The 26,860-nt window shown below is 48.9% G+C and overlaps 1 protein-coding gene across 1 annotated transcript in view; it reads right to left on the bottom strand.

The window, feature by feature from the left end:
- LOC144156015 (uncharacterized) overlaps positions 1–26,860 on the bottom strand; it is an 87,643-nt gene that overhangs the window by 13,334 nt on the left and 47,449 nt on the right. Inside the window, exon 5 of the mRNA XM_077687778.1 lies at positions 2,031–2,238. Within this exon, the coding sequence (XP_077543904.1) occupies positions 2,031–2,238 (208 nt within the window). The remainder of the gene's footprint in view (positions 1–2,030; positions 2,239–26,860) is intronic.

Consider the following 26,860-nt stretch of genomic DNA (forward strand, 5'->3'; position numbering starts at 1 on the left):
CTTCTTTTTTAAGTGCGAATGCACTTTATAAGCGACCCCAAACCTTCCACCGCCGGCGGCGGCGTCCGCAGTCCTCCTCTCCCTAGCAACGGCGTGGAGCGGAGAGGAGCGTCGGTAGCAACGGCGCGGTGACGTCACTTCACCACGTGACCGCGCTCGCTCCGCCTCCTCGCCGTGGCTGCGCGGGTGCGCGCCGCTCCCCGCACCGCTCCTCGCGCCGTGACGTCATGGTATGACGTCACAGCGCGCCTCCTCTCCCCAGCAGCTGCCGCGCGCCTCTCTCTCCACCGTGACGTCACACTCTCTCCTCTCCCCCTCGCTCGGCTGCAGCTGCCGTGCGCCGCTGTCCCTCTCCCCTTGCGCTCGCCTCCTCTCTCAGCCACCTGGCTCGGCGCGCTCGGCGCGGCGTACCCCCCTATATATGCAGCGATAAACTGCCAGACCACCGTGGGTCGGCTCGCGCGCGCTCACGGGCGAATGCCAACGGATTTTAACTTTACTCCCCCTCATAGCATCACCCCGTGCATTATGTTCACCCTCGGGGAAATGCTTGGGAGTTTTTTTTTCTTTTGTTTATTTCATTCTGGCTAACTCAGAGGCAGCCTGTTTGAGGGCATTGCTTTACGATGCGTGCGGAGGCGCCATCACGTGGTATTGTTTTATATTTCACGGGTTTTCTTTATCAGTCAGAATAAATGAGTACGCAATTAGTTCGTCACTGAAAATACCGCTGTTAGATGCCCCTTGTGGGTACCTACAATTGCCTCATTGACACTTCAGTGATTAGGACAGTACTTCTCGAGTTAGATAATTAATTACAATTAATTAGTTCCCTCATTAAAGAAAAAAATTCTGCCCGCTTCTCCACAGTACTGGAAGCATATGCACTAGGTTTTCTTCGAGTTACGCCATTACTCTTTTTATAAATCTTGGTGCATGATAGCTGGGACACCCTGTATAGCACATAGGCAAGATTAACAAGGAACATATATATAACACATAGGTGAAAAAAAAAGAGGAGTTAAAGAATTGAGCAAAGTACGAATATATATAAGCACACATATGAGTTAAACAGTTGTGCAAATTCGTCCAGCCGACTGTCGTCTTTAAAACGTCGACCAACCAGCCCTCTAATGTGGCTTCACAGCACGAAGGCTTAAAATGCAGTGAAACCAGCTTTGCAGGAGCACATTTGACAAGGAGGAGCGGGGTTAGGGCAGTCGTCCAGCCGGTCGGAAGAAGACTCCGTGCGACGTGCCATAAAAAACAAACAAACAAACAAACAAACGAAAAAACAAAGTAGAGCCGTTTAGAATGCCGCAGAAAATCGGGAAACTTCCTCTGATCGTAACATTCCTGGCCCGCCCGACCAACTGACGGCGAACCCTACACGGTGCAAGAGGCGCTCGCGATTAGGTTCCCCTGCCAAGAAACGACACGGTTACTGCGCAAGCAACCCGGCGCTGCCGCCTAATGCTCGCTCCCCAGAACGGCGGAAAAGCGAATGCCCGAGTTTGGCAGCGTTCCAGGCCCGCACGCGTCACTGACCTTGGACTTCGCCGACACGGGGGTGTGTCCTACACGAAGTAAGCAATGCGAACCCTTGCTCTCATCTCGTGAAGCTCGAGCTCATGTGGACAGCGAACCGATTGCCAGGAAAGAGAAACTGAGAACAATGGGAACTCCTATGACGGGGTATAGAAAACTTGAGGAACGGATCTATTTCCGAGGTTCCACCATTGCCGCACGCTGCCTTGCTGTCACGATCAAAACTACACTTTGGAATTTCCGAGAAGCGAAAGGTGTGTTCTCGAGAGCGCATTCTTCAACGATGCTACAGCTTATCGCAAGACGATATACCGCCACACTGTCCTCAGCGCGACGTTGTATCAACGCGAAGCAATTAACGGTCCAAGCTAAAATAGCACCCTTGTGGAGCATCCATGCGGCGGCCACCGACACTCTAATCGCGTGCGTGCTCGTCCGAGCTCGCGACCTGGGTACAGAGGAGGGTGCGCGCACACACGTACCTGGCCTGAGGTGCGGCGCTGTGGCCCTGGTGACGAGCTTCTCGGCCACGCGGCGTCCCAGCTCGGGCACGTCCATGACGCAACTGATGCGCATGACGCCCTCGACGAAGTGCCGGTCACGCGCCCACAGTGCCAGCTGCTGCCGCCGATCCTCCAGCGCGCCCACGCGGATCAGCTCCACGCGCTGCTCCGTCTCCTCCTCGTTCGGCTGCCAAGAAGCGCAAGGGAACAGGGCGGACGGCGAAGCGTTCGTTGCGCTGTAATTGCCACTAGTACCACCGAGATCAGTTGCACACACACACACCCACACAGGCACGCACGCACGCACGCACGCACAAAGTTTTTTTAGAATGCGTCACGAAAGTATACGTGGGTCGAGTGCTTCCGTAGCATTCAGTAAGCAGAGGTCAAAGGTTCGTATCTCACCAACGGCAGGTTTCTTTTTCCACTTATACTTCCTTCTTACATACGTTCATAAACGAGGGTTCTAAGACACTTGCCCGGTGCATTCGTTACCGCCCTTCCTTTTTGGAGAGGAGGAAAAGTGGAGGGGGGGGGGTTATATAAGCCCAGGCTGGGCGACGACAGCCATAACACCGAGGTCAGTCATCCCCAACGCTATAGGTCCATCATGCTGAATGTGCGCGAGGGCGCCGCCAAGGAGGCCGCTAAGCGCAATTAAAGGAGCCATGAAGAGAAAACAAAAGTTTGTTTTATTCGAAAGATTAGGTGTTTCATAGTACCCCAAGCGCTTTCCCGGAAGCAAATGATGCATTATTCACTGAGAAATAAGGCAATTTAAGCCAAAATTTTAAATCTCCCGCTAAAATTGAACATTCCGTGACGTGTACGATGGCGTCATAGAGCCGGTCCATGAAACAGATACTTAGTATGTCGACTCCATATAGCACCCACACGCAGGAGTCGATCGAGACGGCGGCCATTTTAGAAATACTAGTAAAACCTAGTGCACCCGCAGCCCTAGTCATGGAATCGCCTGATCCGGACAACAAAACTCTCGCCGAGGAGCTCGGGCTTGCATTTAACAACCTCACACCACAAAAACGCTCAATGCTTCTAAGTGCACGAGCGGCAAGAGTTGTGGGATACGCGGTGGACGGGAAAGCGACCATTCCGCGATAGCCAACAGACGAACGCCCAGCCGTCGGCACCGCTGCCTCGTCAGCCCCGTCGCGACGGACGAATATAGACTGGTACGTATGTGCCGTGTTTTGATTACGGTTAATAATAGTTCAATTTCAGTAGCAGTATCACTTATGCCAGTTGGCCGGTGTCGTGTATGGAAAGCCGTTCGCGCGAGCTCTCTGCTTCGACCAGACAGATACGAGCGTCAATGCGCGGTGTTTACGGCATTTTTTTCCCCAAGGTCAGAGCGATTTGACGAAGTCGGCGACGAGCGCCAGCAGGTCCCAGGAGTGAGCTAACGTAAGGGTCCCTGCCGTAACTGAACAAACTGAAGTTTTCAGTGGTTGTAAACTGGAAACGAGCTCGTAACGACAGCAGCAAGCCAACACCATTCGAAACTTACGCGACGACTGGCACTATCTCGTCGCTTCTTGCTGTTCCTTACTCCCCTCGTTTCTATTTTTACCTTTGCTGGTTGGCGATATGACGGACAACCTCCTGCGAAGGGATTACGATACGAAGCAAAATCGCGGCTGTGCGTGCTGGAACGGTTCGTTGGCCCCGAAGAGCCTCGAACCCGAAAATTCGTCTGCGCGACGGCGAGATGTCGAGCTCGGCCGGCGCGCTAGTTTCGTACGCATTGGCGCACACGCTTGCGAGTTCGTTCTGACCTTCAACCGTTTACTCCACCGTTCTTTGTCATAAAAAGAATGTGCAGTATGTTTCACGGGCATTTAGCTCGCTATGCAAACTGTAAGCCCTGCCTAACATGCGTTTGCTTCTGCCAGCCTCCGCCAATCGCAGAGCTTAGCCCATGTGACGGCATAGGTTCTGTTGCGGGAAATGAGCTGGTGGGTCGCATGACCATTCCCGTTTTTCCTAATTATGTAGCTTATTTGAGCGAAGTTTGCGTTATAAGTGGTGTCGTTATGGTTCTAACGAGGCAATCTTTCGAATGAACCAAACTTGTGTTTTCTCTTCATGGCTCCTTTAAGGCTCATCACGCTAGGGAACTAAGCGCGAGGATAACTTTCACGTCTCAGTCACAATTGCTTAGCAATAGTTTATTATTACGTAAACATGTGGGTACGCATGCACGTCATGACGCGTCGTTCTTGTAATCATCCTTCTCGCTTTTTTTTTTCTTCTTTTGGCTCTGCGCTCCAGCAATAGAGCTGACACGAGCTCCGTCCCATTCAGTCTGCATAGAGTTGGCGTACGAGAGGCCGAAAACAACAACAAAAAGAGCCAGCGCAGACGCTGCGGAACAAGGCGTCACGGATCACGCAAAATGGGCTACTTTCTGAAGTGAAATTACAGAACGGCCAGAGCTTGAGCATGAGGAAACATCTATGGCAGGAGAAGGACCTTTTTCTGCCCTGCAATCCTGAGTACCTGAGTTAGTGTTTTCCCTTGACACCAAACAATTATCAGTGCGGAGATGGACACAAAACTTCAATCCCGTCGCTTTCTGCAGCTCCTCCGCAGTCCGTCTCTGACCTCCATGTTCTTGGTTCTGCTTTCGCACTAGATCGTTGGCGTACCCCGGCTGCATCTTGTGTGAAACGGCACCCTACAAAATGGTCGCTAGTTCAAGCCATCGAATCCTTTTTTACTTCATTGCGTTTATCCGAGGCTCTGCTTGCCCCCCTTTGAACTTTTGCTCTTTAGTGACTACGACCACTGGGCGCTCCAGCGTTTACGCGTGCGCTCCAGTATTACTCGGCACGACCTCCCACGCCTCCCATGTAGTAGAGAACGGAACTTTAGGCACGAAAAATTCAGGTTTTAGGGGCCTATAATAGGCACTGAAAAGTGCCATTTAGGCATATATACACAAAATACCCTCGTTTACGCATATATAGGCTCAATTCGTACTTACTTCAGAAGAATATTTTAGCACAAATTTTTTACTTACAGTGAAACTACGGACAAATCGCGCGGTTGGGAAAGTCATTTTATTTTTTTCGGGAAAATAAGCAGCACGAGTGTTGCTATTTTAAAATGAACTTGAAATTCACGGGGATTCAACACAGAAGGAAAGGATTGAAAGCCATGAAAAATCACACCAATCTGAACGATTTGCTGCTTGAATATTCACCCCCTTTCAGTCGATAATTGGGCGGGGAAAAAAACAACAGTCAACGTTGACTGAAGTTGAGGGAGCGGTCACGTACTTCGGGACACTCAATGATCTAATTCCATCAGGTATATCACAATGTTTGCTGCTCAGAGCATTCCGCAGTTATTTTAGCACACGGAATCCAGAAATTTTATGTGAGACAGATTTAATCAATCGGTCCTTCGGCGATGGTGGCGGATCTGTCCTGGACCTCCCAAAGCAGCTAAGCATTCTTAGACAGAGTGGCGCCAAAGGTCTCAGCTGCTGAAATAGTTTCTGCTAAGAATGCGAAATAAGCACACGAACTTAGATGCAATAGACAGGGCACGCCGGCCGATGTTTTAGCTGTTGGTCCGCGGACACAGCACGTCAGAAGGACAGAACAAAAGAGTTCGTGTGGACAGGGGTGACGCCGGTGAGCTTGGATGCGGTGTCACAGCGCACGGAATTCTGGAGGCTCGGCCGAAGTGGAAAGTTCGAGGTGGTGGAGGCTAGGGCACGGTTTGCGCTTCTCGGCGTGTTTGGCACGACGGCGGATTTTTCGAGCAAACGGCGTGAAACAAACGCCGTGTTGCGAGCTTCTGAAGCGGGAACAGTCCTTGCAGAACATCGACTAAAAAAATCTAATAAAAGCATATACAATGGCACAAATTAGGCACTTTTAGGCGCCAAAAAGACCATATAGTCAAAATAGGCACTAAAAAGACCATATAGTCAAAATAGGCACTAAAAAGCCTATATAGTAAAAATAGGCACTATAGGCACAATAAAGTATCGCTTAAAATGATTACCTTCCCTCAATACGTGCCTATATTAAATAGGCTTGATACGGACTGAAGGAAAACATAGGCATTTTGCATAAAGTTCCGGTCTCTAGTCATGAGGTATGCTGTCCTAAAGAGGTTCCAATGGTATTTATAAACAACCGAACAAATGACACACACGTTTCGCCCGAACCTCTCCACGCAATGCAACCTACATACTCCAACTTAAAACCTACATCTTTCAAGCAGCCTAAGGCCATCTTCGCGGTAGGCCTCAAAGGGGCCTTCTTCAACGTGGCCCACGCCCACCATTTTGAATAACCTCGGCGGCATCGGTTGCGGCTAAAGAATGTACCGATACGTCCACGACGTCTCCGCAGACCATCGAGCTGTAATCAAGGAGGCGGACCTCCAATCCGATACATTTGCATGCGGAAGTAGGAGCACACCACAAGGTGCGATCCTATCCCCAATATTTTTCAATATCACCCTGATAAACCACCCGAAAGAATTGAACGCAACCCCGAGCATCAAGTACGGCATTTTCGTGGACAATATGACTTATTTGGGTGAACAAGGGCTCGGCGAAAACTATTCAAGGTCGTCTCCAACATGTTGCAGACGTCCTATACGAAGCTGTCACCACTTTTTGACATGTTTGCCAGGCCCAAAACGACGTCACAGTCGATGTTTTGATATTTAAACCAAGTTTTAAACTACAAGTTGAAAAATAGGCCAATCACCTAGACGCAGGCGAAATGGCCCGCCAGTATTGGTAGAGAGTCAATTGTAAACAATCCAAAACTATACGTTGCTTTCAGGGCTTTTAAAAAGTATCTTCAAGTTCACCGCTTGGACGCACTCTATAAACGCCATTATGCTAGAAAGTTTACTTGTCCTACCAATTGTATAACGCTGCTAGTTGTTCATATAAAACGTTGCTTTACCTCAAGTTTCCCTTCGATGGGGATAACCGGCCAAGTTATACCTGAAATGTCACGTATGGCCCGGGAAAAAAAAAAAAAAAAACGGCTCGCAGGAAACTACCGGAGAATTAAAAAAAAATTCGCCAGCAAAAGAGTTTCACTTGATGCAGAAGAATAACTTTGTCCATTTTGTCGCCCTCTCGCGAGCTCCAGCTCGTATGGAAACAGTACAAAAAATATTACGGCGATTTTTGTAGGTATGTTATAGGTGAGTGAACACGGCTACTCTCTTAAAAAAAAAAAAACCCTTCATTTGCTTATGCTGCTTCTTCTGGGCCTGGTATGTCTATGCTGGCGCATAGCGCACGTTTGGTTCTACGCCCCTTCGTCCAACGGCTCACATTGGACGCGCCGCTCCCGCCCAGCTTAAACGCGCAGCAGCGCGCGTCACCCAAATGCATGTTAACTCGTGCGCTCGTGTGCGATACGCAGACGTATGTTGTCGGTAGATATCGGAGTCGACGCCGGAAATGGAGCAGTCGGAAAGCGAGCGGCAGTCTTGACGTTTGGGTACCGGCATGGCAGTGAGCGGAACGCACCCCATCGATAACTACTGGACTAGAATTAAGTTTTAGCGTACCGTTATCATGTCAACATATTCGTTTGAATTTTACGGAATACCGTTGTCGCCGCGAGTTAGCTACGCACTTCTAGCTCATGATACCATGCACCGCACGCTATGCTACCGTTACCGCCGTTCCGTGACAGCACTGCGCGTGCGCGCGCCGGTATATACGGTAGTGTTCTGTCGAGCGCGACGAAAACAAACCTTCGCATCTCTTGGCAACACCGAAAGTTGGGCTATATATCGAAGAGATAGCCGCAGGTAGGTTTCACTACAGCGTTCTAAAACAACCAATGAGTCCGACCAAATGTGTGAAGTTGACGAATGACGAGGGCAAGCATGCGACTAAATAATAATAATAATAATAATAATAATAATAATAATAATCAATCAATCAATCAATCATTTATTTAACGTGCCCAGGAACAACCGAGAGGTCTTGATGCTGGCGCACAAAAAAAGAAACAAACAAAAATTCCCGCGCCTTCCCGCGAGGGGAACACGAGTAAATGCAGAGCAATGGGGCCTCAGTACTGATTGAAGGCAGTGTTGCTTCCATCGCTTCTTCCGTGATGCTGGAGTAGCAGACACGAGTCAACGTGGGCACGAGCGTCAACCAAGGAAGGAAGGAGCAACGCAGTGACTGAAACACGAGCGACCGCTAGCCGCTATATTTGCAGCGCGCGCAGTAGAGGGAGAGCAGTACGGGGGGGAGAGCGCGCATGCGCAAGCAGCGCGCGCCCTTCCACGCCCCACCGCGCTGCTATCACGCACCTGTTACGCCGAGACCGCGACGGAGCGAACGGGCTGACTACGACGCATGCGCGCGCCAGCTGCTGTTGAGATAGAGGAGGGAAGGAGAGGCGCATCTGCTGCGGACGCGAAACTGTTGACACCGTCCGACGCAGGAACAGGCGAGGCTAAGAAATGCTCTGCATTTAAAACTAAGAATAACACAATAAAACAAGATGACTGTTCAGAAGAAAACTATCAGGGACACAATGCGCACAGAAATATTAGGACGACAGGACAAAAGTAGATTAGCACAGTATGAGAAATAGCTAATGATAATGACGAAAAGTCAGATAATATACATACATACATACATACAACAATGCGCCAGATAAACTAAAAGAGAAGGATAGAACAAATTGCACATGTGATGTTATCTTATAACGGTAGAAACCTTGGAGGAAAACGATAACTGTGACCCATCAAAAACATCGAGGTCAAGAAAATAAAAATTATAAAGACTTTGTATCCTGTTGAGGGTTGAGTGCTGAGAGAGGCGGGTAGTTACAAGAAACGGCCTGCTCTCTCTTGTTTGCTTCCGCGGAATCCGAAAATTAATACTATTGAGCAGTATAGGACAGGATATAGTACCGTGAACGAGCTTGAAAAGAAAGAAGAGATCGGCGCGATTTCGCCGGCAGCGAAGTGAAGGTAGTGACAATAGTTCAACGGTGTTAGAACACGAGCCAGAGTCATCTTTAGCGAAGCGATGGTTGTAAACGCTTAGAATTTTTTTTTGGACACGCTCAACTACGTTACTTAAGGAATTAGAGATGCCATTCCAGATCACGGATGCATACTCAAGTTGAGGAAGACATATTGCGGTGTACAATTTGCGGAGTGGCATAGGAGAATTGAATTCTCTCGATATTCTACAAACACAGCCGAGAGAACGAAGACCCCGCATAGCAACACGCTTAGTATGAGCTGAAAAATGCAAGGTGCTATCAAAGAGAACGCCGAGATCATTGATCTCACAAACCCTACATAAAGACACAGAATTGACAGAGTATAAAAAAGATACGCTAGATGATTTGCCAGTGAAACTCATGACTTTTGTCTTTGAAATATTGAGAAAAAGGTTATTGTTTTTACATTATTCTGAAAAAGAACACAAATCAGACTGCAACAAGCGACAGTCGTTAAATGAATGAATTTCCCTAAATATCTTTATATCATCTGCATACAAAAGGAAAGAAGAATTGCGAATGGCAGAAGAAACGTCGTTAACATACATTAAAAAGAGGAGGGGGCCTAATACCGAACCCTGAGGTACACCACTGGTCACTTTGTAAAAGGAGGACGTTTGGCCATTGACGGCAACATAACATGATCTGTCACGAAGGTAGCTATGCAATAGATTCACAACAGCGGTGTCAACATCAAAATGAGCAAGTTTAACCATAAGCATTGAGTGACTGACTACATCGAACGCTTTGCTGAGGTCACAGTAAATGGTGTCGACCTGTCCTCTCTGGAATACAGGTGTAGATATTTGCGTCATGAAACTGGCAAGATTATTGACGGTTGAGCGGCCAGGGACAAATCCATGTTGATTATTATTCAATGAGTTTTTCACAATAAAAGACAGTATGTGGTGAAGGGCCAGCTCAAAAATCTTTGACATGGCACAGAGAAGAGAAATCGGTAGATAATTCGAGATATCAGTTTTAGAGCCAGACTTAAATACTGGAAAAACACGAGCAATTTTCCACATGCTAGGAAATGTGGAAGTAATCAGACAGTTATTAAATATGCTAGTCAGTACTGGGACCAATATACTGCTATAAGCTTTTAGTATGGCTGAGGGGATACCATCTGGACCACATGATAAGGATGGTTTCAAGCGCTTAATGCATTCGCTGATGAGATTTTCATCTAGCGACAGAGCATTGGGTGTGTTGATTTCCAAATGTTGTTCGATAGTAGTGCTAGAGTCAGAGGCTTTATAAACGGAAGAGAACTGCGTGGCAAAACAGTCAGCGACGGCTTGTAGTTCTGTTCCATTGGACTCCAGTAGTATTAAAGGCTCTTCACTTTTGTTAGACCGTTTGCGTACATACTTCCAGAACTCAGCCGGCCTGTCAGAGGCGCTTTTTTCTAAGTGTGCAATATATGAACTGTGATCCCGTTTATATAGGCGTTTACAGAGAGTTCGAAAGCTTTGGAAATCTTCCTTGCGCTCGAGAGATGGAGTGCTTTTAAGCTTTCTGTGTGCGCGATCTTTATGCTTTAGAGCACTTATAAGTTCAGACGAGAACCAGGGGGGATATTTATGGAGTTTAGGAGTATATTGTGGAATATATTTGCGCATACTGCTTAAGATAAGTTCCGTAAGCTGATCTACTTGGTCATCAACATTGGTTTTTTCAGTTACCATAGGCCAGTCAATGGAGGATAAGTCACGGTGTAAGCCAACGTAGTCACCTTTTTTGAAAGCAAATCTGGGCGATTTGTTGATGTTATTTTGAATAATAATAATAATAATAATAATAATAATAATAATAATAATAATAATAATAATAATAATAATAATAATAATAATAACGCCAACTTCACACATTTAGTTACGCTAATTGGTCGTTCTGATGATGACGATGATTGATAATGGTATCCCCTTTGTAGCGGGGTGATGACGTGTGTCATCTTACCAAAAAAATCTAAAAAACTAATATACCTATGTGTTACACTCTGTTTAATACTAGCGCAGCTCTTAGGGCAGGCACAAACAACTTATTGGAAACAAAATACTTATTTTTTCTGTTATAGATGGTAGCTGTCATAGGCAATATTCCCCTCTGTGCATTTCGTCCACCAGCATTCCAATCTTTCTTTAGTCACCTCTACAGCCTTTGAAGTTTACTCCCTATGTGCTACCCTTAAGTCCTAAAGCTTCTGTAAGCCAAATATTTCCCTCAAGTAAATTTGGGCGGATACCCCCGCATTCTAACACTATATGCCGCATAGTTTCTCTGTCTTTTCCACAAACCACGCATACCCCATCATTTTGTGTATACTTCCCCACAAAGCTCTTAGTTCGCAAGAAACCTGCTGTGCGTTGTGGTGAAGCCCTGTTGCGGCGATTTTTGAGTGATAGTGGGTACATTGAACTAGAATGGCCACCCTTGCCCGTTTTCTTTAACACCCTCCTTCACCCTCCCCCAGTTTTCAGAAATAAATGTTTACCCACTCACTCACTCACAGAGGACGGAAGGAAGGAACACAAACAAGCGCTAACAACTCCTCGTTCTGTGGACCGTTCCGTTACACCCTAAATTCACTTTTTTTCCCTCTAGTAGTAATGGGCTGCCTAAGAAGAAATATTACCAAGCTATTTCTGTTGGAAAGACAACAAAAAGACAATGAGAGAAAGTATACGCTCACGCGAAATGCCGATTCACTTCGGGAAACGACCCTCAGATTCTTTTTTTTTTTTTTTTTTTTTTCCGCTTGCCGGATCGACAACAGCAGCTCCCGTTTCGCCGCCTTCGGAAACTCCCAGGGCGATCACCGCTTTGTCTCCCACAGGAGCGGGGGGCCTCCGTCTGCATCACCGAGTCAGAGGCGCCGGTGTCCCCTTGCGGGCGCCACAAGAGACGACTCATTTCCCAAGGCTTTCCCCGGAGTGCACATCGGCCGAACCACAATGCGCGGCAGGAATTCAGTGGCACACGGCGCGCAATCGAGAGCTGGGAAATCCCACGCCTCGGAGGCACGCAGCTTCCCGGACGCCGCTTGCGTGGAAAACAATGCACCGCTTTGACTCGCTGTCCGCGCGCGGCGACTAAATCAATGCCGAAATCCAGTCGCGTTGATCCGCAGTGGCGTGATTTCCACCGCCGAGTCCCGCCAATCTGATCTCGACGAATAAAAGTTTAACAGGGAAGGCTCGGGAAAGCGAAGTAAAGAGTCAGGCCTTATGAGCCTTCTTTTAAAACTTACCGCAGAGCACGGATCTTTTAGGTCAGTCGTGAACGCTGTCGAGGCCTCCTGACGCACTGTGAACGATCCGAAGATAAAGGCAGAAGTAGATCTCTCAGCGGCAGGCCTTGCTGTGTGACGGCACCAAGACAAAACAATAAAAACTACATAGTGTGAGCTATTGAGGGAACGATGTGATGCTTGCCACCTCCTTGGTATACGTAAGGAGAAAATATCTGTCATTAATTATCAGCCATCATCGTACATCGTAGTATACCGGATCTGCGGCCTAATTTAACCCGGGTAGCATCTTCTAAGCACCCGGAATATTCTTTTTGCGTGCGTGCGTGTGTGTGTGTGTGTGTGTGTGTGTGTGTGTGTGTGTGTGTGTGTGTGTGTGTGTGTGTGTGTGTGTGTGCGTGTGTGCGTGCGTGTGTGCGTGTGTGCGTGCGCGTGTGTGTGAGGGGGGGGGGGACAAAAAACACGGATATCAAATACTGTTCGCGCCTCCTTGCTAATGAAGCATATTCTTTTATTCCGTTCCTTCGAGTGCTCTTTCGCGTTCTTGCGCTTGTGCCCAGCGACTGAACGGCCAGACTGATCCTAAGCGAAGCGGAAGAACAGAAGCGGCTCGTTCGTGTCTGCATGATCATTCATTGGTCCGGAAACAGATAACGCCCGGAGGTTTTCCTCCCAGTGCATTTCGCCCTGTGTTCCGAAGCGTGACACTCTGGGTTGTGCGGATGAAAGATCCTCGTGCCCTCTTACTTCGGTTGGGAACGATCCCTGCCCGAAACGAAGATCCCGCCGTCCCAGGGTTGCTTACATGCAGGGACAGCCACGGCTGCAACGCGAGTCTGCTCGTTCGTTCAGCAGGAGATAATGTTCTTCAGGGGGAACAAGATGACCGCGGGGATCTTCGGTGTGCGGGGAAGCGAGCCGCAGCAGCGCTTACGTGGTATTAAGGAGTGCCTGGGAGGTTCAGGCCAAGTACGACAGCGCGCGTATGCACAATGTTAGTGCACTGCGCAAAAAACCTGGCTATTGCTCCTGCGCGTTGAAAACAAAACAAAAAAAGCTGGTTTTTTTTTTTTTAATGCTTGCGTAACGTTCTGAGGATTTCATATCGGAGATTAAATGCACTAACCCGTTGTCTTGCGCGCGGATACCGTCAACGTTGCTCACTCCAGCGCCCCACCGCCCCCCCCCCCCCCCCTTTTTGGGGCTCGTAAAGTATTCCAGTTTCAGTTTATTAGTGATTCCAGAAAAGTAGAACAGTAATAGTATTACACAGGCGATGGTTCCGAATTCAAAAGCTGTAACGGGACCCTCGATGAATAACAACAATCAATAAATTAGATCAAGTACTGCTGTACTGTGGAATAACTCCACGTCTTGGTTAACTGGAAAATAATGTTTGCAATCACTCAACTGGAAAATAAATGTTTGTAAAGTAACTGGAAAATAAATGTTTGCAATCACTCAATAACGCAAAAAAAAAAGACAGAGGGGAATAGGGCTCTGCATTCTTGTAGCATGGCTACACAATGGTGAAAGCATTAGTCATGAGAATGGGAGATCACGATCCCTCTCCTATCGCGAGAAAGAGAGCGGGGTCATGTTTTTATTCCGCGCCTCACTGAGACGCGCGGAGACTTGCACAAGTCGATTGACACAACAAAATCTCCCAGCATAAGATTTAGAAGAAAAGAGGTCGTTGGCCGAGGCTTCATGCGTCTCATCAAGAGGGGACAAAATTAGGGGCAGAGCCTTTATAAAATGGCTGCGTAGCAGCCACCGAGTCTTAAAAATAAGGGAGGCCACCACATTTCACGTCCAACTAAATTTTCATGTAAACTCGGTATGACAACAAAAGCAAAACAACTAGTAAATAGCGTGCAATTAGCCTGTCCGTTGCGGCCACCAACATCGCAGGTCTTACGTGTGCGATATTGTACACGGGTGCCTTCAGTTCCTGCGAGTCCTACCTTGCCTTCGGCGCGATTTTGCGCGATTTACGGATAGGTTAAGCTTAAACCTCTACGCCTTCCACACTTATTTCTGGTTGTGGGGTTTAGCGGGCCGAAGCTGCACCTGGGCTGTGAGGCGCGACGTAGTGGCGGGCTCCGTATTACTTTTACACCTGATTACAACTGGGGGTCTCAAAGTGCGACGAAATCTCGACTTTACGGGCGTTTGCCTTCCACTTGCAGATATATATTTTTACACATTACAAATGCTTTCAACTGTGTTTAAGTCCCTGATCTGTCATCGCTATTCTAGGCGCAAAAAAGAAGAGACAAATTGCGAGTGATGAACGCCGTGAGCTCAGCCGAGAAGCAGTTGTTGCTAGCACAGCTCCGGCATCTACGCTGGCTGCGACAATGACGAAAGTAGCGTCCCACAGTAATCGCCTCGGGTCGTTGAGCAGCCAACTGCCATTCGCGAAGGCCTTGAAGCCACAGGGCGCCCGCGGAATGCCGGGCGGTGTTGCGGCACACACCGCGCCACGTCGGCGTTCTCTCGCATACCGGACAAGACGGATTCTAGTGCGCGCGGGCAGGAGCTAATTTAGCCTCCGAGGCGGCGGCGGTCCTCGGGCTCGGGCCGCATCGCGATAGGCTTCAGAAAATACCGCACGGCGCGGTTGCACCCGATGCGAAGCTGTGTAGGGAGGAACCCTACACGCGCCGTCACTGACGTCATACCCATGGATTGGTTGGATGACTCCATCTCACTCCTCCGGAGTAAGAGCTGAACGTGGGACTGCAATCGTCCCCGCAGAATGGGAAGAGCTCCGATGGCAAGAACACTAGACCGACCAAACTTTCTTAGCGTACCTGGCACCCATGTCGTCCTCATGATTTGGTTTCTTCAATTGTCACGCATCCTTGCCACGTGGCAGAGGCTGGTGTCGCGGCGAAAAACGATTAAAAGCGCAGAACGAAACGGGGTTACATAGGACGTAGCCGAAAGCGGCAGGCAACGCTTTAAATTTGCAATTGAGACTGGAGAAAGTCAACTCAATGCCGAGAAAAGCCACTCCGCACAGAGTCGTCACGCACGGCGAAGCCGCTTCCACTCCGCATCCCTTCTTTAGCAGGCAAAAGGAACAGAAAGGCTGGTGTTGACCCTAATGAGCCATTACAGCCGTGTAGAGCGCATCAGGGTCAGCACGCGTCATAAGCCGGCGGGCCTTTTGAGCGGGCCCTCTACTCAAGTAAGATTTAGGGGCGCGGTTATGAAAACTCGGACAGAAGGAGGAGAGAAGGCAGAGGCAGAAAACGCGCCTGGCTGCAATAAAAGGGAGAGCAATGGTGACACGGACTAAGCGGACGTCTAGACGCGCCTCACTGCAGTCCGGACACGATGATGAAACCGGCGTGTGTCGTAGAGCAGACCGATCCCTGCCAATAAGTGGGGACTAAAGTTGCGCCCCGCATCTTCACGGAGGACGCGTACACAGACGGCGCACGGAAACACGAGTACGCGTCCTTGACTACGAGCCCAGGAACTGCGTGTTCGCGCGACGAGGAGGACACTGGGTTGGCGCGACTGCCCTTCCGATTGCGGCCCCGGCCGGCTGACAGGCTCACTATATAAAACGGCGCCGTCTCGCGATCCGGGTCAGTATTTTTACGAGCTGCGGCGACATCGCAAGCGACTCCGGGATTCAGCAGCCTCAGCGGCGGCGCACGTCCTTCCTCGGGTGATGTCGTCGCCGACCCTGAGACGCCCACCAGCATCGATCGCGACCGGCGCCCGACCGCGGTGTGCGATATACGCAGTGGGCAGAGTTTTGAAACGAAATCGCCACCATTTCCCGCCTCCCCCTCCCTCCCTCTCTCCCTGGCTGCCTTTCCGTTATCCCTCCCTTCACGACACGGTCTTACGCTCAAGCCCAATGTGCCCCCACCCTCTTCATCCACTACACCACGCCGCGGATGTGCGCGAGTAATGCGCGGAATGAAAAAAAAAAAAATACTACTCCGACAGGATGACATATACGTGCCTCGGCCGCTTGCATATATATCCATATACTACACGAGAAACCGGCGGGGAGGGGAAAGGTTTGTGAGGGCCGGTTGTTCCTGCGATTGAATATACTTTACGCTAATAGCGCGACAAAGAGACAACAGCGTCCGTCGGAGTTCCAGCGCAAACACACTCGTGCCTGCGTTGGGCTGCATGATATTCGAAACCGGATGATGCATGTCGTCCTCGCACTCCGAGCCGGCGACCAGGCCGCGGTTTGAGGGCCGCGCGCGGACAATCCGGCAGCGGAGACAACAGGTGGCGGGTCGATTTGCAGGACGCCTCGGTGCGTGTCCGGCCGGTGGGAAGAGCCGCCGCTGCTAAAGTAAAAAGAAGAACGGGACAGAAGGCCGCGTCGCCGGTGGTCGTCGAGCGACGCCGCGACGGCGATTCAGAGGCGCAGGTGTCGCCTGTCGTGCGCGGCTGCACACTCGGACCACCGACCGGCAAGCCGGTGGCGATGCTGTCGTACGCCGCCGTGCTGCGGACGTGATAAAAAAAGGAGTTGCTGGCGATGGCGTGGCCAGAAATATTTTTCGGGGGCTGTTTTACTCCACCAGCAAAATAATAAATAAACAGAAGGAAAGAGGGCCTGCGCCCAAACAATATCTTAGCAACTTTCCCTTTCATCTTCTTCAGTTTTATTTTCGTTTTTTCATGTGAATATATAGAGGCGCTTTGTAAGTAGCACGAGCGAAAAAAAAAAAAAAAGGCCGAAAGGAGAGGAGATGCGGCGCTAAGGAAATTTCCGGGGGTGTCCTGGCATCATAACAACCCCTCTATCTAGCTACGCCCCTGGTTGCTGGAATGAGGGAAAGATGAGATAGAGGCCCGTAACCATCTGGCGTAGAACCGACACCATAACAGGCCGGATGAAGAGAATAAAAAGAAATGTTGAAGTGGAGGAGGAGCTTTAGCGATGACCATTGGCCGGACACTCTCTGGCAACGCGCGAAGTTCTAGTTTCACAAGCGAGAAGGAACACGTGCGACGGCCAAAATGAAACGCGCTTCCGCTTCGGTTTTAAACGAGGACCTCCCCGAAAACACCATCCGGTTGCCAATCGCTCGGGCGTGATGTTGACTACAGCCAGTTCGTTATTTCTACGAACGTAAAACCCACGTATCAAATGGCATCGTTAGCAGTCACACGATTACAGTCAGGATTCAGAGCTCTGCGTAAATGCTGGTGAATGGCGATAGTTGGCTCGAGATTTTAACCCGATGAATTTGGTGTGAATTCGAAATTGCCAAATTTCTAAGGGCAGTTCCGAAGCTCCTCCTATAGCAGGAAGTCATTGACGGCCTCAGAGAGAGAGAGAGAGAGAGAGAGAGAGAGAGAGAGATTTCACGATTATTCAAAGCACATCGTTACTCTCAGCACTGCTCCGGCATTTGGAACGGTGAGAATGCACGCAAGGCAAATGAGTAGTACGTTGAGGACCTGCGATGCCGGGAACAGCTTGCTTTTACCGTGCGCAGTGCTGATGAGCTGCTGGCAGTGCTCCTCCTCTTGCCCTGACAGTGTAAAAGCTGCCATGCACGGCCATGAAATGGAGAGGGCCAGTCCAATAAAATTACCTCGCATAAAAAACGAATTTACAAGCAAAACAGGTTGCCCTCAATACCAGCACATCACAAAAAAAAAATGACAAACAGGGCCAAACTAACCCAAATTATACAAGAACTCCCCGGGGGTGGGGCAAATAGTGCAGGGCAGGAAATCACGGCAGCTAACAGCCGCATAGTAGTAGTCAAACCCGTTTATAGCGAACTGCAATATGCACCGCGATTTGTTCGATATATCTAATAGTTCGATATAGCCGAACCCGCCTATAACGAGCTTATTGTTACGAGTTCGCATTGCGCGGTAGCCCCCCCCCCCCCCTCTCAACTCCACCATCCCCGCATGCAGAAACGAGAGAGAGAGAGAGAGAGAGAGAGAGAGAGAGAGAGAGAGAGAGAGAGAGAGAGAGAGAGAGAGAGAGAGAGAGAGAGAGAGAGAGAGAGAGAAAATGCTCTTTAATGTGAACTGGTGAGGTCAGCCCTGCTAGGGACAAGTAGTCATTAACCATACCCAAAATAATCCATTTATTGCAATTAATAAAGCTTCTTTCCGCCTTAACTGCCTACTTTGCAAAAAAAAAAAGCGGTGATTTTTGTTTTCACTTTCGTTTTGGCGGCTACAACTAGCATAGCATTCTCTACACGAAACATTGTTTGCGAGTCTGCGTTCTCCAAAATCGAAGAAGCATTGGCGGAGCACATCGACTGCCGAAAGCGCTTCACTATAAGTATCGGACGGCTTTCACTCGCGACATCATCGGCAACGTTGGCGAGCTCTTCCCACAGTTCACCGATGATGCTGTCTTGGTCCGGACTCGCTGACTGGGCGGGTTCCGTCGTAAGTCCCACGCGTCGGAAATAGTTACGGAAAGTGTCGGCCGTCACGTCGCTCCGTGCAAGGCGCAATGTCCCTGTCGCGGCTCCGTGGTCGCGGCCAATCCACATCTCAATCGCCGCTCCGAGACCATGCATTTCGGCGGCCATTCTAGGCGTGCGGAGTTGGATATATCGGATGTGAATTTCGTTATAAGGAATATGTTTCCTATGTATTTCCGTAACTGAATTATTTTTGTTCGATATATAGCATAATTCGCTCTATCCGGGTTCGTTATAGCCGGGTTTGACTGTAGTAGTAGGCTGCTGCTCATTAGTTCACACCACGGCGTGAGTTTTCCAACGCTTGCTGGAATTTGAGAAGAGTGCTGAAGGAAAATGGGCGAAGGCGAGACGAAGTACTCACATATAAGACGGGACACGGCGCCGTTTCCCGTATAATTTGTGAGTACTTCGCCCCACCCTCGCCCATTTTCGATATGAATGACAAACTCGCCAAGAAACCACACTTGTTATAAGTAAAGTGCTGTCTTTTAATGAAGGGAGGGAGGGGGGGGGGGGGGGGGGGCGTGCAGACACGTTTTTTGGCCTTATGTAATCGAGCATTCATCGACAGCAGAGACGGTTACCATTTCTGATAAATTAAAGTTAGCAAAACAAACACATTTTTTTTCGAAAACGCAAATCGGTCACTGTAAAGCAGTGCAATCGCATACGCAACGACACATTTTGAGTTGAATTAGGGCGACGATACTTCACACAGTGACTGTAATTATACTCGTGCAGCACTGGTGCAATACTATCGCGCGCTTAACTGCGTGCGCGCGCCTGGCAACAATACACCTGCGGCGACGCTACAGTGACTGTAGTTAATACTGGTGCAGGCAGCGGTGGTGCAACACTATCGCGCGTTTAATCAGCGGCGCCGGTGTTGCGCAAACAGAGTGCACGGCACGCGAGACCGCGCAGACGCGTGACCATGTCGGCAAAGCAGCTTTGCTAGCGGCGACTCGATGCGTGTCCTTGGCACTGAGATGCTGAACAGCCGCAGCGGACGAGCGACACCCTCCCGCGGGGATTCCGCGCGACAACGACGGACGGAATCGATCGTTGACACGCTCCGATTCAGAGCAGGCGCTGTCTGATGCGGTTATGCGCGATACGAGCCAAAGGCGCCAGCCGACGCACTGCCCACTCCGCGCTGAATACGAAAAGTGCGCAATGTCTGCCCCGTAATGAACGCCTAGTTGACGCCAGCTAGTCTACCGCCATGCGTGTCGTCGAACTATCATACCGCGCCACTAAAAAAAGAAAAAAAACCCCTCGGCAGTTGGCTTCGCCGCAACGCACGCTAATGACACCTGACAGCGCAGCGTGTGAAAAATTTATGAATGGAGAGGCCCAGGGTAATTCAGTATTGTATTGCCCTCTGCACTGTCACGTAGTACCAGTCCGACGTTTCAAGCTACACAGTCCCGAGCGGTCGTACATTGTGGCACTGGCCATTTGCATAACTCGATTCGTTTGGTTTCAGTGGCCGGTTTGGTGGGTTGTGAGGATTGCGGAAGGCGGGGTGGATAACGGTGCGCCGAGACAGTATGCGCTCTCCAGATGATTTTTCTTTTATTCGGTAATAGGGGCCACTGGGTGGAGCATCAAGGGGATACTGCAAAGAGCCCCTCAGACATGACTGTTTCTTACAGATGCGTGTGCCGGTTGTTGCAGCTATACGATTGTTGAAGGAACCTTGCGACGCTTGTTTCAATCTTTTATAAACAAGAACAGTCAACAAACGCGTACTTAGAATGGGTCCATCAAGTTGCACTTGAGCAACTTTTTTCCCAATTTCCCTCCATAAAGTTTTCTGCATTCTTTACAAGACATAAAGTCGTTTCCTTTCAAGGAATACGGGGTCACAAAGTACCTCAGCCAAAAATTAGCTCCCTACGCCCATTACATAATTAACTGAGAAACGAGAGAGAGAGAGAGAGAGAGAGAAAGCTCTTTATTAAAGAAGAAAGCCGAGAGGTTTGCCAGAATCTCTACACTGACATGCTACTCGGCGGGGGAATGGGTAGGGGATGGTAGAAAATGCCCTATCAGGGTTCGTACAGGCTTCAAAAGCAAAAATTCAAGGGTTTTCAAGGACTTTTAAGGACCAGAAAACACATTTTCAAGGTCCCCATCTAATGTTTTTTCTGGGATTATTTATAACTTCTCCAACACAATGCAAAAGTGTTTTATTGCACAATACCTAAGCACATTAGTGCACATCTAGATAGGTGCTAACGGGTTTGGAAATGCTCCCCCAGCTTTATTTTTCTTATTTCATGGCTGGTATTCACAGGTTTTTCTTTTTTATTTATGTTTTTCTGAGGCTGTTTGATTTCAAAACTTAGTTAATGTTGCCTGCATCTCTTGGTTTGTCAGCAAGAGTATCAGCTGAAATTAAATCCAGCAAGTGTTGCATCAAGGCAGGATGAACTATGTACACGTGCACCATTTGCACGTAAAAGCAAACGTAGATGGAGCGTATGAGGCACAGTAAACATGCAATGAGCAAGCGTCCACATACTAGATGCAAGATAGAGAACAGCAGCTGGCTTTTACTGGATTGTATCGTGATATGGATTGGATTGACAAGTGCCTGCTCCCAATGTTGCCTTGTAATAATGAAAATCCACCAAACTTTAATTTCATGCAATACACTGAAACTTGATTGTTACAATGTTTCTTTACATTTGTTAACACCTAAAATCCACGACAAACACTTTAAATTCTTGTGAAAAGACAGGGCCATTGATTCTCTCCGGAAAAATCAAGAGTTTTCAAGGACCATGTAAAAATTCTTGGACTTTCCAGGCCTTGAAATTGACACTTATAAATTCAAGGGTTTTCAAGGTTTTCAAGGACCTGTGCGAACCCTGCCTGTAGATAACAGGGCGGAAGAACGAGGAGAAAAGAAGTAAGAAAAAAAGCACACATCGTGGAGTTTGTGGGAACAGTTCGATGAACGTCACAATCTCCGTAGTATGAAAGAAGTAAGAAAAAAAAAAGCACACATCGTGGAGTTTGTGGGAACAGTTCGATGAACGTCAAAATCTGCCTAGTATGTCAAATCAGTTCAGTGACACCGATCTCGTCTGGGTATTCAAATAACGCCACTAGTGCTTTGCGTTGAGCCGAAGGGGAGGGCCATGGACCGGGGAGTACTTTTAAGCTGATCGGTTCTGGGCGTAAGTGCTCGATCTCCTGCTCCAAACGGCACCTTGCGACTATGTAAGCGGGGCACTCTAACAGTAGGTAGGTCTCCTTAATATGCCATTTTGGATTGCCCAGAACTGCTCTAAAGCAGCTCTATATTTTATTTGCTCAAAAAATGTCTATGGCGGGAGCAGTTTTGGACTGCCCAGGAGCTTCTCAGGACTGGTAAATAAAAGAGATCATTGCTCAAAACATTTTTTCTCGTTCCCAGTCTTGGCGTTGTTCTCGCGATCGAATGACGTCATTCAACCGATGTCGCGACTCGCGGCTACTGGTCGGCCTGTGTTCAGTTGAAGCAGTAAACGCAGTCGACAGCCACTTTAAAGGAAATCGAAACTAAAATCAGGGCCATTTCACCGTGTGAAGAGGGAAGTACAGCGGAGCTGGCGCTCTGGTGGGATTTGCTTTGTTGGGGTTTAGCTACACTGGGGTCCGGCCATGTTGACTTACAAGGACAGTGGCGCAATCTCTACGTCACAGACTAAGGACACACACGATTGGTGGGTAGAGACAACGACGTTGTATTCTAGCGCGGCTACGCCAATCACGGCGCAGGCTCTAGTGCGCCGCACAGGTGGCCGCCGAAGAGTACGCGGCATTGCTCAATTTCAGTGAGTGGACGAAGACGTGCGTGGCAAGGAGTATACTGTACACAACCCAGGGAAAAGGCGGCGGTGGTAGAGAGGAGTGTAAAGTGGGGCGGCAACCATACTCCGTATACGTAGGGGGCCATGCTTTGCCTCCTAAAGTCGGCTTCACCTCAAAACACAAATGAATTGCTGGAAAGACGTGTCTGCTGCGACGAGCAAATAACGCAGTGTCGCTCTGTGCTGGAGGTAACTACGGCTTTCGCAGGGCTTAGTTATAGCCAGCACAAAGCGGCGCTGCGTGATTATCTCGTCGCAGCAGACACGCCTTCCGTTTCTTCTTTGCTTTTGTGGCTTTTTTTAAAAGTGGTTATCCAACGCGTTTATTGCTGCAACTGAAAGAAAGCCGGCCAGTAGCCGTTACCCCGCCGTAATGATGTAATTCGAACGCTCGAAGAACGCAAAGACTAGGAAAGAGGGAACATTTTCTTGAGCAAATTTTTAAGTTATCTGATAGGCACGGAGCAGTAATTTTTGGCTGAAGTACTTTGTGACCGATTCTAAGGAGTGGATGTGTTTGTTGACTACATTCTGAAAACATTTAGGATTGAGAAAAAAAAAAGTTAGAAGAGAAACACGGCTGTTTCATCCTCATCAGTAGCAGCAGCCCACTAGGTCCAATGGAGGACGGAGGCCTCTCCCATCGACCTCCAGCCACTCCTGTACCGCGCCGCTTGAGTGCATTCTTTGCCCCCGAATTTCCTTACTTCGTCCCTCCATCGTGCAATTGGTCTTCCTCTTTTTCTAGGCCCGTCTACCGGTGTCACTCTGTCACCCTGGTGGTCCAGCGATTGCCATTTCACCCAACTACGTGGCCAGCCCAAGTCAATTTCTTTTAGGGACGCAGCCCCTTAGGGGCTGGGGCTGTTGGCGTCTCCTATCGTCGTCCGCGGCGTAATCGTCGCCTCGAGTAGTCACGGTACTAAAATACCGGGACACTCGTTAACGCCTCGCGCTAGAGAGCTTCGTGCTTCAAAGACAAGACACGTTTACAGCAAAGCTGTATACCTCTACCCTCCAACGGTTTCATCTCCGTTGGAAAAAACGCCAAGGCGCCAAGAATACACTTATACACTGGTTTCATGTTAGTGGAGATGGCCCGGGATTTTTTTTTTTTTTGTTTATTTGAACTATAATATCTTCTACTCTAGTTTTTTCTCTGATTCAGGAAGCTCATTTCGTGTCTCTAAGTGTTACTGCGATCAATATTCGTTCCATGGCCCCTTGAGCAGTTTGCTTTCAAGATGTTTAGTAAGGCGCCAAGTTTCCGCTCCATATGTCATCACCTCACACTTATTTCCGAACTTGCTGCTGAAAGTCCTCCATGACTGGCAGGCCCGGATCGTTTTGTCCGCAGGTTTTCACGTCTCTCCCAAAGTGGACCGCGTTAGCACGCTCTAGAACCAGCGGTGAAGTCCAAGGCCAACGCCCGCGCTACGAAGCCAAAGAAAATGCTGTGCGCCCTGAATGTGATGATAACTCAATCAGATAGACGCCTGTTTCCTAACGCGATCGAACCAGGTTCGTTTCCGACCACGGTAGGAATTTTTTTTCTTTCTTTCTTTCCAATTGGCTGCACGTGTTATTGTACCCCGCCGCTGCTAACCCGTACCCCCCGGGCCTGTGGGGTGGCCCAGTGGTTAGGTTTCACAGCGTAAGGGTCCCGGGTTTGATCCTTGGGACCTCCATGACCACATTTGTTTCTTGAGGCTTCGGAGTTTTTAGGGGCGAAGCTCCTCTTGCTCGGGCCCTGTCCCATCCCTCGTTGCTGCTGTATACGGCACGGCACATTAATGATGATTGTGGCAGGATCCCCCTAGGGATTGGCCAACCAAAGATTGGCCGAAGAGGACAAAACGTTCAACGCGTTCGTTGCTACCGAACAAGGAGAAGAGGAAGAAGAAGAGGTTGTCGTTCGTCGCCTGCGAGCTCAAGACACGTAACGGGAGTACACGAAACAAGACGCTCTGCAGAAGGCGACGGCCAAGGTGGCTAAAATGTCACACACCGAATTCGCCAACTTACCCATGGAGATTCTCATCATCCAAAACAACCCCTACATAACCACCACAAACATCGACGTCGTCGACGGGCTTGTCAACTTGTGGAAAGCTTGACGTGTCGAGTCTTTATATGATGTGCGGGCGAATGTTTCACGGTTTTACCGATAAGCAATTTTGCTTCGCCCCTCTCATCATCATTCACTTCGTGGAGATGGCGGAATTTTTTTTTTTTTTTTTTGTGCGACGGGCAGATTTGTGTCGGCCTGAACAGCTCTGCTGATAATATTGTTGCAGGGCCTTTTTAAGGGAAGCGCGCAGTGTGCACATGAGTGCTCGTTACCGGGTGGGTGTTGGCGCTGCTGCGATGCCGATGTTTTCCCTCTTTTCTTTGTGCCTGCAAGCACTGCAAAAGGTGTAATTATCACACCACCACATGACGGAACACCGCCATTGTCTCGCTTCAGCAGACATCTTTGCTTTTGCAGCCAAATCTGCTTTGCTCTCGTAACGATTTTCTTTAAAGCGACAATTGAATGCTTTTGCCACTGCAACTGAAAGAAAGCCGCCAATAGCGGCAACATTGCTTCGTGACGTCACACGAGCGCATAACGAATGATCGCATACTTTTAAGAATGCGGGAAAGAGATAAAAATCTCTATAGAGAGCTGTTCAGTAATCTGATGAGCGTAGATAGGGGGATAGTAAGCATTTGTTTACACAGCCAATGTGTGGGTATGCATTCTTTGAAGTGGTGGCGTAAGGTTCTTCACTCCGCTGATGGTGAGCAGGTGCTTTGAGAAGGCGTGTCTACGAAGTCGTTTTGACCAGGCGGGAAATTACCCTCCCCCCCCCCCACCCCCTCCCCTCCTTCCCCGGAGGAAATGCGAACAGTAATATTTGGCGGGGGTATTTCGTGGTCACCTAAACCGAAAACTGGACGCGCTTCTAAACATGTTTAGAAGCATTTCCAGTGTATGCTAAAGCAGGTCGACAAAAAAAAAATCACTGGAATAATTTCGATTGGTGGGGTGGGACTCGCGCCAGCACTACCATTCCATTTAAGTGACATGAATTCGTTTGCGGGACGTGGGAGAAGATTAAAAGCGTTAAAGCGAACGTTGTTTAAACTCTCTTTTAATTTTTACTTCGTCTGTTCATGTTTCTCTCGCTCTTTGTTTTGCGGGGAGATGCAGCAACGATCGAAAGTATACGGGCTCAAATGGTAATTTGAGAGGATTTGTCCTCCTAGTGGCAGATGCCATTGTGTTTTAATTCTTCAGAGGTTGAAGAATCTCACACACACAAACAGTTGCAGGACTCTATCAGACCACAGAAATCGCAGTTAATCTGTCCTTCCGTGGTCTGCAAATGTTGGCTCGTCGTATTTGGTTTGCGTTCTGCAGCGCGATCTGAAGGGTATGCTGGTGACGTCCTTTCGCGAACCCTTAGCTTGGACGACGGCGTGCGCTCTAGATGGCGAAGACGCAAAACCAGATTCGCCACTCAACCTGTCCAACTTCGCCGATCAGTCAGCTCTGCAAAACGTCTCTGTTGTCGCATCCTCGCTCATTGCAAGTACACGTAATTATTAACAGCAACCGTTTTCTTATCGCGACCGTAAAATAGCGATTAGAAAAAGCAATACAGATCACTTCTGCATGTTTCCTTTCGTACGAAGCTCACAGGAGCGCACCCCTTTTTTCAATTGCAAAACGGCAGCCGCGAGAACGTTTAAAGAGTAAAGAAACAAACAAAACGCGAACACTTAAATTCCCCATGTGTATTTGCTATAGAGGCAGAAAAGGCGGCTGTACAAGGACATGTCAAGGGAATGGGTGAAGTATACTAATTATGGGGGTAAGAGGACGGAGGAATATTGAACTAGCATATACAGGAATGCCAAGCCAAAAAAAAAAATTGGAGAGGCACCTAAGACTGCTTACGTGTTGTAATGCGAAATCACTACGGCGATGATGGAAGTATTGTTGCATGACATGGTGCCGAGAGTACATCGCAGTGGACACAGCACCAATGAGAGTACTGTGTTCTCATTATTATCGCCTTGGTCCTTCTCCCTTTGAGTCGTGTTATTCTTCTCTCCAGTCAACTAATGAAAGGCATGGCCAGTCCGAGCTGCGCCCGAGGATCGGGTGGGTAAGAGGACGCCTGTTAGCCTCGCGTTCCGA

This window comes from Haemaphysalis longicornis, unplaced genomic scaffold (assembly GCF_048455015.1).
Source record: "Haemaphysalis longicornis isolate Haplotype H1 unplaced genomic scaffold, Haemaphysalis longicornis Haplotype H1 scaffold_1, whole genome shotgun sequence".
Lineage (NCBI taxonomy): Eukaryota > Metazoa > Arthropoda > Arachnida > Ixodida > Ixodidae > Haemaphysalis > Haemaphysalis longicornis.